Source organism: Nyctibius grandis, chromosome 30, assembly GCF_013368605.1.
Source record: "Nyctibius grandis isolate bNycGra1 chromosome 30, bNycGra1.pri, whole genome shotgun sequence".
Classification (NCBI taxonomy): domain Eukaryota; kingdom Metazoa; phylum Chordata; class Aves; order Nyctibiiformes; family Nyctibiidae; genus Nyctibius; species Nyctibius grandis.
This window is the reverse complement of record NC_090687.1, coordinates 2,722,793-2,735,011: the sequence shown is the minus strand read 5'-3', so window position 1 is coordinate 2,735,011 and position 12,219 is coordinate 2,722,793. Positions and strand designations below refer to the sequence as shown.

The 12,219-nt window shown below is 39.3% G+C and overlaps 1 protein-coding gene across 5 annotated transcripts in view; it reads right to left on the bottom strand.

Moving 5' to 3' along the window:
* CREBBP (CREB binding protein) overlaps positions 1 to 12,219 on the bottom strand; it is an 89,432-nt gene that overhangs the window by 33,233 nt on the left and 43,980 nt on the right. For all 5 annotated transcript variants that reach the window (XM_068420054.1, XM_068420058.1, XM_068420055.1 and 2 more), the window contains 8 exons: positions 8,509 to 8,751; positions 7,771 to 7,870; positions 7,157 to 7,303; positions 6,575 to 6,692; positions 3,743 to 3,935; positions 3,554 to 3,607; positions 2,194 to 2,318; positions 1,380 to 1,568 (listed from right to left, as the gene is read on the bottom strand). In XM_068420054.1, coding sequence (XP_068276155.1) covers positions 1,380 to 1,568; positions 2,194 to 2,318; positions 3,554 to 3,607; positions 3,743 to 3,935; positions 6,575 to 6,692; positions 7,157 to 7,303; positions 7,771 to 7,870; positions 8,509 to 8,751 — 1,169 coding nt within the window. The remainder of the gene's footprint in view (positions 1 to 1,379; positions 1,569 to 2,193; positions 2,319 to 3,553; positions 3,608 to 3,742; positions 3,936 to 6,574; positions 6,693 to 7,156; positions 7,304 to 7,770; positions 7,871 to 8,508; positions 8,752 to 12,219) is intronic.

The following is a 12,219-nucleotide window of genomic DNA, read 5'->3' as shown; positions in this document are numbered from 1 at the left end:
GTGCTGCTACTGCAAATGACTACGCTCTGATTTCTCTAATCATTTTCATCAGCTCTTAGTCAAAGACCCTGCTCCTAGACCTCGATGTGCCATACACGTCTTTTTACATTAATTCTGCTGGCGCAGAAAGGAAATCCTCACGATCTCCGAGTCACACAGAAACCCACAGGCAGACAACCTCTGTATCATGCCATTAGCTGGGCAAAGGTCAGACTTTGCATACTAAATAGTTTTGAGCAAATACATGTTTTAGGCCAGGAATCTAGAGCAGCCCTGCTTTAGAAGACAGTTCAACACATTCAATGCCCACCCCACAGCACAGTGCAAGACTTCAGAGGGATTTGTTTGGTTTGGGTTTGTTTGTTTTGTTTTGTTTTTAAATTCTAATTAGACAACTCCAGGTGCTTAAGAAAACTGTGGATGTGTTTTTCAGAGCAGCAACAATAAAGTTTTCTGGATGTGCACAGATTTTAAAACTATGTATTTTACTAAAAATTGCATCAGATAACTAGTGATAGAATACTCTATCCTCAGATGTACCTCTTACCCTTAGAAATCTAAATCAATTAATAGTTTCCTGCAGATGAGGTTTCAAATTTAAAACATGCTTCTATATTGCCTGTACACAGTCAGTGTTAATGAACTAAGTGCATTAGGAGAAAAATGTTCACCACAAACGTGGTCAAACAACTGAGCCAGGCCCAAGAAATTGTAGATGCTCCATCCTGAACATATTCCGAACTTGAATCGACAGAGCCCTTCGTAACCTGACCTAAGTGACATCTCATTTGAAGATGTGGCTAGATGAGAGAACTCTGGAGGTCCCAACTAACCTAAACTACTTGGACTCTCAGTTAAAAAACAAGACTCTCCCTGGGGAAAAGCATATACTTTGGCATCATAAGCACAGCTGCTACTTCACTGACCACTACTGTAACAGAAAAATGTTACAGGAAAAAAAAACCAAAACAATTTTCTCTTCAGAAGTAGAAAGGTTAAAACAAACTTTAAAAGATCTTCCCCAACCACTTTATTGTAATTCTTCATTTAAAGTTAGCTACTAAGGTCCACACAAAGACAAAAGCACATATGCTCATAAACGTCCCATAAACTAACTTCTGATATTCCCCCTGAAAATCTCATCAGCATGTCATTTTTTAGAATTTAAATCAGCAATTACAGGGTGTTTACCCCAGTCAGCATATGCACATAGGTTATATAAGAGATTATGAAGAAGGCAGTTGAAACCCAGGATCCCCCAAAGTCAGGGGTGCCTACAATAAACAATGGCTACATAAATATAAACAAACATACATAAAATTAAATTAGAACAAAATAATTAAGAGTAAATAACTCAAATATTAGAAAATGCATCTTACCTGTGCCACCCCGGCCTGGGCTGTTGATTGACCCATGCCCACATTGTTCACATTCATGGCTCCAGTGGATGCTGGAAACTGATTCTGGGGCAGGAATTGGTTCTGAGTAGGAGCCTGACCCATCATGTTGTTGGAATGAGCTCCCATCATGTTCTGCGGCTGAGGCATTCGGGAAGGAGACATTGCCATCTAAAAATTAACACCCAAATTAAAGATATTACCATTTAGTATTACGTAGCAAGACAAAGGAAAATACCCTCAATGTAAATGACCAAAATATAGGACAAAAAAAAAGAAAGGAAAACTAGTTTCAGTAAACCAAATGGAAGTGGGCATACGCATATAACTTCAGCATTTGTTCCACAGTATTCATGAGGCAGTTATATTTAAACAGGTAATATTCAAAACTCTACTAAGAGCATTAAAACCTGTTTTGTTCTCTGAGCTAACAGAGATAATCCAGTGAAACTTAAAATATTTTTGTTTTTCTAAAGAACAAAAACATGTTTTCCGGAGGAATAAAGAAGGTGTATATACTGCAAAGACAGAGTTTCTGAAAGAACTCTGCTTTTCCACAGACTGTTGCAGATTACTGCACTCTGGCATCTACCCCTGTAAAGATTTGTTTTTTTGAAAACACGTAAATATTGAAAACAAACGCCTCAATAAAAGCCTGACAGACTCAGTATGTTCCTATGAAATTATCCTACAATTTACAGCACTACTCTATGACACGGCCTTTTCAGAACAGCATTAACACTCCTAAGGGTAATCAACCAATTTTGAGAAGAACTTGGTAGCAAGAAGTACGAACCGCAGGAACGGCACCCATGTTGTTCATCTGTACAGGATGGTTCATTGGAGAAGCTGCACGGGGTCCCATGGGTGCTTGTGGCATCTGTACATTCCCTATGGACATGGGGTTAAACTGATTCATTCCTGCAAATGCACCCCCAAAACAACTCATTAGGAACAAGTCATCAGAATTTATGTATTTATACTCTACTATAAAATTCACATTTATTATGACTACAGCTTGACTGCCCTACACCTCATCTTTTTCTTCTAACTTTGTTCAAGTAACTTGGCTTAAGAGACAAATCAGGATGCAAGAAGTATGTAGAAGAATACCAGTTAGGGTGAAATACAACTTTTGGTGTCTAAAAAAAAAAAATAATGCCAAAGATGAAGAATGTGGATGATCTGCAAAGACAGGATGCTATTTGTAAATAATACCTCGGGACGGTTTCTTAAATCAGGCATTTGCTTTGAAACACCAATGTCTTACTCAGGCCTCGCTGAAATGGTTGAAGTAAATATAAAAATACATATTGTATATAACGAAGACAACTCCTAGCCTCAAATCAGGACAAAAGCTAGCAATATGCTTAAACAGGTGGTGTGCTTTTTATGCAAAACATTTAACCCCTCCAAAAAACCCAAAGTTGTCTAACAGGAAGAAAGGTGTAAATAAATAATTATGGAGCTAATACTTGCTATCAGCTTTTTCTCCTATTGAAAAGAATTTTAACTTCTCAAGGACATTTCAACACAAGTTTCAACTTACTACTAACTCTGAACCAAGAAATAAAATAATTGGGGACGCTTTTTGGAGGAAGCTGAAGCACCTCAAAGTCACGGGTCTGTATTTTTCAGAAAAAATACCACCCATGAGCCCACAGCAGCCTAAATCAGTGATGGCAAAGCCATCAGTGCTACTAAAAAGCTACAAGGCTTTTTTAGATGCACTTTGCATCAGAAACCAAGAAAGGATATCTTTAGTTATACAGATTCTAGGATTAATGTGCTAAATTTCCAGCTACAGGTATGTTTTGGGCTAATTAACTGATGAAAACATGCTAACATGCTCCCCCCGCCCCATTACAATGTTTTAAATGAGATTATCCAGAGTGTTCTTGCTTGTGCTCTCCACTTTTTGAAAGGACTGAATTACTTCCCAATCACTAGCAAACTATTGTGCACACATTGCCAGTTCTTAAGACCCCACTGAGACAGTTCTTGCCACAGAGCAACAACAAAGACTGATGCTGAAAAAAGGGAGACCCAGTAGTTCCCCCCAACCCCGGCTCCAAAAGAAAAACAGAACATCAGCTGTTCCCCCTAACAACCATTCTGAACCCACAAATTGAAGTTAGAGAGGAAAACATAGATACCTTGAGAAACCTGCATACGACTTATAGGCACGGTTGGCATGGACATAGGCCCATCTGCAACACAACAGAAGAAAGGTCAGCAAAAAACCAATTTAAAATACAAACTCAAGATCAGCACGAGAGCCCAAGGACCCAAAGTGTGCAGAGCTACGGCTGAAATGCAGAAGTACCTCCTACAGAAGTACTTACTGGGTGGCCTCACGGGCTGTGCCTGGCCCATGGCAGCAGCCACCTGGGGGATACCAGGGGGCTGAGGTCCTGGGGTCTGTAAGGCTGGCTGGTTCCCCAACATTCCTTGCTTATGTAGACGAGACCTCCGTTTCTCTTCTAGTTCCTTTTGTATCTTATAGATTTTCTCTGCTAATAAATGATAGTATTCATCCTAAAAGAGAAAAAAATAGTGCTCAGTGTCAAGTATAAGAAACCAGCAACAAAACTCATGTAGTCTACCAGAGTGCTGTCACCTGTTTGTGTTTTTTTTTTTTAACGTATACACCTGCCTATTTAAACAAGAAATATTTCTTTTCAGAATTCTTATAAACTGAGACAGTCTCATCACTGCTTTAATGCAGAAAAGGAAAAACAAAGCTTCCAGAAAACATGAGACTTGGTTTTATGGCTATCCATCATATCTACTGAGTAGATTAACAGACAAAGACGACTGTAGGTTCTCTGTTGCTTGGACAAAAAAAACAACAGGAAGCTGTGATTGAATTTGTAAGTGTTAATGATTTTTAAGTGTTATTTTCATAATAAGCATTTCCACTAACACATAGATGAAAGAAAAAGATGTCCCCAGCAACCCAGTTATGTTGAATAAACTTCAGGAGACATGTTAAGCACAGATCAATTTTTATACAAAGAAAGGAACCGATCTTTTCCTAAAGAGTCTGACTACCAACAGCCATTGCAAGGAATAAACAAAACCAAACAAAACCCCAAAGGAATGGAGGAAATCAGTGAAAAATAGTCCACAGGCACAGACAACTAAACACTACATCTGTACAAGATGAAAAATCCATTTTACTCAATCCACATTGACAACAGATCAAATAAGACAGTCACAGTGCCCAGCAAGGCAGACAATTTTGTTTGTCAGCAATTGCTGGACACATTTGCCAAGTGCATGAGATTATGCACCTGCTAAAGGCATAAAAACACCACAAACCCTCAAGTCTGTATTTATTTTGTGGGGTCACCTATGCTCTTAAAACCCAGTGTTACATGGAGCAAAGACTGAGTGATGCTTGCCCCACAATCATTTTGTCTTCACCCAGTTTTCATCAAAACTAGGATTTGTAGGATCGAGTTCATTTCAGAAAACTAACACGGGACAGGTATTCCTCACCAGCCTTGTTCAGAAAGTCCAGTGCTGCAATGTAAAGCTTTGTTTTTAAGTCACTTCCCTCCTCCAAATGTCTCAAAAATCCATCAGTGCAGACACCTGCTGTCCAATTTAAAAGCACTACAGCCCCTTCCCTCCTCCTGCTCAAGACACTTCACCTATAACTACCTACTCGTAAATTTAATATTGTACTTTCACACTGCAAAGATTCCTGGAAAAGGATGTGTTCAGAGGGAGCACATACTACTAAAACTACAAACTGCTTACAATGATGCCTCATGCTAATCTGTTTTTCAATGTCAAAGTAGAACGATGCTCCTCAGAAAGGAGGATGCGATTCCACATGGCATTGTTAATACATTCTAAACTATTCCCTTCTTCCAAGTTTGCTGCTTGGAGTCAAATACATTAGATGAATTCCCATACAAGTGTCTTCTGGCAATGAGGCTCTGACAGCTGTTTTAAGGGGTGAAGAAAAGATACTTCTGGGTATTTGTCTGGCATAGAGGTCAGAAGACTTAATTTTATAACCAGAAGACTACCAGGGTTCATCCTTACTGAGAAAGGTATTTAGATGCCTGTGTATGTCTATGAAATCCTCATTCTCTCTAAATTTGTTCTCTAAAGCTGCCAGGGCGATCAAGGGTGATCACAAAATAACCTCTTGGTAGCCACAAGGAGAACAGGATACTGTCACTGACCAATGCTGACGCAGCAGTGGTATTATAAATACGGCCACTGCCTACCTGCCTCTAGGAAACAGAACTTGCATTCCATCTTCAGCTCTTCTGGGAGATGGTCTCAGAGGCACAGATTAAGTCTTACTGGATGATTATCACCTGAAGTGCCACTAACTACTCTCTTCAGACATTTTATTTAAGAAAGGACCTCAAGATTCTGATCAGGTAAGATCTCACTAGCTATTATTACTGGCACTACTAACATTGTCTTCACCTGATGAAAACTTTCAGGGAGTGGTTCCTTTAGGGTAGAATTACCAGTGTGTCATAACAAAATAGTATCCTCAGCATGTCAGTCAACAGGGGTTACCCCTCTGAGTAACAGAGATTTGCACTGACACCTCTTCGCAGACAGGGCAAAAATCATGAACAGGAATTCTGCCTTGTTTCCCACGCACAAGGACAAACGCAGGCAAACTGACTTCTTATGTTGAGACGTGAAACAGCTACGTGTCGTAGCCGAATCACTCTCAGCACTGCTGAGTAGAGGAGAAATAATTCCAACAGCATGAGGGAAAGGTAAGTAATTTAACAGGACTGAGTCCTAGACAAAACCTCCAATGGTAGAGAGGCATTAAGAAAGTTTTAAAACTACTATTTACACAGACTCCCAGATAGGAGAAAGTCAGCAAGGGAAATATCAAGAACAGCAAGCTGTGCTCCAGTCCTCATGCACGTCAATCACACTTTCAGGAGGAACGCAAATAGGGCTGGGACAATGTTGTCTACTTTTCATGAAGCTGAAGGAGCTGAATTAGCCTGGAGTGACACTAATCAGAAGGCCTGGGACTACACAAACGCTGTCACAGACTGAAAGCATGACTTTCCTCATCAAGAGGACAGTGAATGATTCTCTGTGGTTTTCATTATGCTTGTAACATTTGTGACATTACTGTTCTTTAACATATACTGAATACCTGGACTGAAGCAACATACCCTGCTATTAGCAGATTCATACATATCTCCTTCCACTTTCCTGGCATAAGCCACCAAGTTCTCCATGCGGCGATCCTTCAGTGCTGCTGGATCAGGAGTGGGGAAGATGGCTTGGACACTACAAGACAGGAGAAAAAATAAAAGAAAAATTATTCAGAAAAAAAAATAATTCAATACGGCTTTATGATATTCACCCTGCACATTCCCTTATATATCAGATATGTAAAAGCATATTGAATGTTTAAAAAAAAAAAAAAAATCAATATTGTACTATTTCCCACAAGATTAAAGCAAATTCAATGATGAAAAAAAATGTGAAGCTTAACAGTCTGGAGTCTAAATACTTGTTTACTACAGCAGAGTGAATTTACTAGCAATATAAACTAATTTCATGCCCACTCCTTAATGAGCATGAAGAATGAACTGAAGAGGCGGGTTAAACAGCTCATCCTCAGCGGCCCAGCATCACAGAACCACTACTGGTAACTTTCTAAACAACTTTTCAGCTTAATAGCAGAACCACTGTATTGAAATTCTTTAAAAACATTCAGGAAAAACACGCAGTCTTGGGTGAATACTTACAGTTTATGCACTAAATGATTGCGCAGGTCCTGAGTGACATGTTCATGCCATGCTTTCCTTACCCCGGTGCTAGAAGGGGGTGCAGCCGTTGGCATTGAGCTGAGGTTTCCAACATTGCCAGAATTTGTGCCATCGTTCATTAGTGGGCTAAAGCAAAAAGAAAAGGGAGTGTTACAGTACAAGGATGCAGACTTTTGTTGTATGTTTGATGCCTAAAGTAATTTTTGAGTAATTGCTTTCATCAATTCTAGCTATTGCATCAAACATTCTCTAACTGAAATTTTGATAACAAACTGCAACGTCTAAAGCTGCAAAGCTCAGCAGTTTACAAGACACGGTATGAACAATAAAGAATCACAACTGTTAAGATATTTTTACACTTAAACCCACAAAATATTCTTCCTTTGGGAGTTCATTTAAAACTACTAAATGTTCTGGGGCTCTCTGGGGGGACAAAGTGGTAGATACAGAATAGAAACAGGAAAAAAGAGCATAGCTATAGATGTGACCATTTCCATGCCAATACAATTAGTTTTTAAAGCATGCTCTTTATTTACATTCATAAGCATGTAAATAAATGTTTAATTGAGTAAGAATGAAAATGTGTGCATTACTTATTTGTCCCAAGGGATGTTGGAAGAGCAGTTTCAGAAATTAGATTAGCTTGCTGGTCTGTTGTTATTCCTCCCGCGGGAAGGTTCATCTGGTTGGCTCCTTTGGGACAAAATTAAACATCATTGGTACCCAGTTCACAATTTTGACAATAACATGGCAAAACCACACTTTACTGGCCCAACTGGTGAACAAAAGCAGCAGTGTATTGGATAACTACTTTTATGATAACACCTGCTGTGGTGCATATATGTAGCTACTTATGGAATCAAATAATTTTCAGCCTGAACAATTTTTTTTTTTCCTACAAAAATTAGACTATTAAAATTTCAAATTAATAAACTCTTAAGACTAATTCAATAAGTTAAAAAGAAGATAATACTAACAATTAAGTTCCAGAAAGAAATTAGCATTTGAGACAATATTGTGTGCTAGAACTGGTGAAATGGTTAAACCAAAATCCTTCAGCAATTCTGTCTAATCACCTCAGACAACTACGCTATGGACTGTATTTTAAAAGAAACTAAAACTACTGCTATTTGCCAGAAGCAATATATTCAAAGCTTTCTAATATTCAAATATAAATGAAAGGTAGTGTTTATAAACAGTATAATTTTAAGTTATTAATCAACATGAACAGAAAGTCACTACTCTGATCAAGTGAAATACTAGACTATCCTAAAAATTCAACAGTTCAGTTTATTTTAACACCTTAGTTTCTTGGTATTTTTTCCACCTACCCAATGCATTAATGGTCCTCATCTGCTGGTGAGCCTGAGGCTGGGCCGGCTGCTGGCCTTGTACCTGGGGCTGCAACTGTGTTTGAGGCTGGTTGCCATAGGGCAGTCCGAGAGCAGCGTAGGCTCGCTGCATGGAGCTGGGGTCAATCGGATTAGGATTACTGAGCGATGGAGTGTTCTGCTGGCCTGTGCCAACAGAACCAATGGAATTTTGGATTCCACCAGCTGGAGACCCTAAAAGGGCTATAAAAAAGAAAGGATAAGAGAAAATTGAAAATCAATTAGGACAAACAGTAAAACTTGCAAATCATGCCAAGAATCAACAGAACGTGCACATAGTTCTAAGGTATATATTTTTCTGCCAAAGGACAGAACGACACCCGAGATGCCAAGTGGGGAAGCTCAGCCTTCCATTCTAGAGGATAGAAACCACCCTAGCAATTAACACATGCAGCCTAAAGAGAAGTGCCGTAAATTTCAGGCAGATAAGCCCATAATTACTGTAATATACATAAAACACAGGCTCCAATTTAAGGCTAAATAGGATTTTCAAGCTTGGGACAACAGGCTAAGGGTGGGGGGGACGGGAATATTAATTCCTCTACTTCCCTCTTTCCCATCAATCCCATTTTAGGTCAAAATATTTGGCTCCAGAACAGAGATCCTGAGTTCAGCAGAAATACTGTGTCCCTGGACACAAAGGTAATACTGAAGATCTCTCGGTAGAAATTTTCATTCCGAGCAGTCACTAGGTGAATCCTCTGAAGGCCAAATTACCCTAAAACCCAAGTTATTCGGAGATATGAAAAGCCCTGATGGGTTTGAGATTGTACTGACAAAATCTAAAATAATTCAAAGAGTCAGAAAGAGAATGAACCTGCCACAGGTTTTGGTAAATGATTTAGATAATAATATTTAGGTATTCATTAACCTATATGACCACCACAACCAACTACCCTCTCACCGCACAGATGTATGGAGGAGTAATTTCCACAGTAGACAGGAAATGGAAACAACAGGGAAAAGTAGTTTTTACTAAACCCAAAAGTGAATAAAAATCTGCTTTCTGGTCCTCATTTTAGCTGCCATTCTAAGTAATAACATGTTCCATTGTGAATGACACATGGAGTATATCCTTCACTACAGAGACACTGCGTTTTGATAACGGAGACTCTGGTAGAAGTAATACATACTTCACATTTTCCCCCTCAAGTAATTATATATGTAATGTGCATTACAAATTCATTAGCTAAACATAGCAACAATAATAGCTTTTAATATAGGCAACAATAGCTGTTTTATTGAAATATTAGGAGAGGCACATGGTTAGAAAAAAAAAAAAATCAGGAAAACAAGCCTTCTGAGACATTAACAGCATTATCTCGGCTTTCCTAAATCCTTACCCACTATGGAACTGAATCACTGAAAGATACACACACTTTAGCTTCCATCCAAGACGAAATACACATATTACAGAGCCCACACTTTTCCCTCTCCAGATGAGAATTCTGTCTGATCTCATTTGCCAAAGAATGACAAATATATCTAGTCAGAGATCCCCCTCTCCAGGATAAGCAGCCCCACAGAAAACATCCTTTCCCCTCCAAGGACAACCCACAGTATTTTCAACACCGAGTCTACCATGGAACTTAGGCTTACGTATGTTTGCACTCTGTGGACACATTCATAATAACTTTTGACCTCACTGATCATTTCCAAGCAAGTTTAAAAACAAAGACAGAAGCTGACTGAGATCCTATGAGTTTCATTTAAAGAAAAAAAAAAAAAAGACATATTAAAGAGCAACCGTATGAATTCCTTGTTGGACCTGCACTCTGGAATTACAGCGTCTGAGAGAAAGATGCCTTTACACAAGAAATAGGAAGTCTCTAGAAAAGCGATACAAATGAAACCTGGCACAGCTGTTCCTTGCAAAGAATCTAAACACGAAGACATGGAGTAAGATACCTGGAAAGAAAGAGCTCCATGGTAATAACCTAAACCCCAGGGCTTTTTGCAGGATGCAGAGGGAATCCCCCAAGGAGCAGGGGTAGATAGCTACAAAGAGCATGTGAACCACTGCACATGGGAAGGGTGGAAGGAAGCCACCATATGGCAATGTTTCAGGAGTGCTGAACTGCAGAACCTTCTAAAAGATCGGCACACTCGGAAGGAGCCACTTGAAAACCCAGCACAGATACAACAGGACTCGAAACAACAATGGTGGAACAGGCATGAGCACAGAAAGGAAGATTTGAGGACTCAGGCTTCAGTGATCATCATGTGGTCATTCATTCTGTGAGGACGACAGCCTGACAGAAGTAACGAGGGTTGCTGGGCTTCTCTTTTCTTTTTCCCTTTCTCCATGTTCTCACCATATTCTGCCGTACGCAGATCCCCTCCTCCCCCCAGTTCAGTAGATGCTGTAATTATTTATTCCTAGGGGAGCCAACATTTTCTTCAAGTCTTCAACTAACCCAGCCTCATCAGGCACAGGGTTTTCAAGTGCACGTACTAACGTAAATCATTTCACAAACGTTTCTGAATGCCTCAAAAGGGGTATCCTCCATATCTAAACAAGTATTTTTAGTGTTCATCTTTTACCTTCAAACAAAGCACGAGGTGTCACATATATGACTCAGACATAATTCAGAACAAAGAACCTTCCACCTCAGCACACTAAGCTGCAAATTTTCATGGTTATTACCATTAGATTAACTGGATAGAAGAAGGAGATTTCATACTTATTTCCCCTGCATGCAACAAGAGAGCCAAACTCTACACTCACCCATTACAATTCTGGTGCATTCAAACAACATCCTATTTGATCCCATATAAATTTTTTTTAGGGATTGTTTTTGTTCAAGTGCCTTCTCTTTTGAAGAGTTGTGTGAATAGCATAAAAACAAATACTGCACAAACTACTCTTCCACAGCAGCTTGTATCAAAAAAACCCCAATTCTGTTGTGCTAGATGTTGTTAGCACTTTGATAACTGTGTAGTAAGGATGTTATGCAAAATGGACCACGTCATAGTAAAAAGCAAAGCTTTCAACAGATTTTTCAAAGGCCAAACATAACTAATCATTTGCAACAAATTACTACTTTTAAAGCACAAGACATATCTTGTTTACAAGAAGAAGTTTGGTAAAATGAGAACAAAATCCTTACCTCCAAGTAGCTCTATATTCATAATTTTTCAGTTTTGGAGGGAAAAACCACCCTCCTGAAACTATTAACGAGAGCATCCTCAATGGATAATTCGGACAGTCTCACCAGCTACTCTCCCCTCTGCCTTAATCTCACCTAACCTAGGAGCTCTTCTCTATCCTCCAAGATTTAGTGTTCCTCACTGCAGCCTCAGCCTAAACAAAAATCAGCAGAATGCTTCCGCCAACACAATTCAAACGTACAAGCTTCACAAGTCCTCCAGCAATTTTCCACTTCTTAACCCTTATTTAAATATACTTAGGCATAACATTACTCAGACTTCTAGAACTGCTACATCTATGCTGTAAAATGTTCTACCTTGGCATCTTTTCAAAGGATTTGATGAGAAGCAAATCTACCAACAGAAGTTGAGTATTTCGTGTTTCAGAGCAAGAGGGAAGAAATGCACTAGAAATTGACTGCGCCCAAACATCAGTAACAGCTCAGCTGTTACAAACAAACAGGCACGGGCAAAACCACTATGATTTGCAGAACTTCAGCT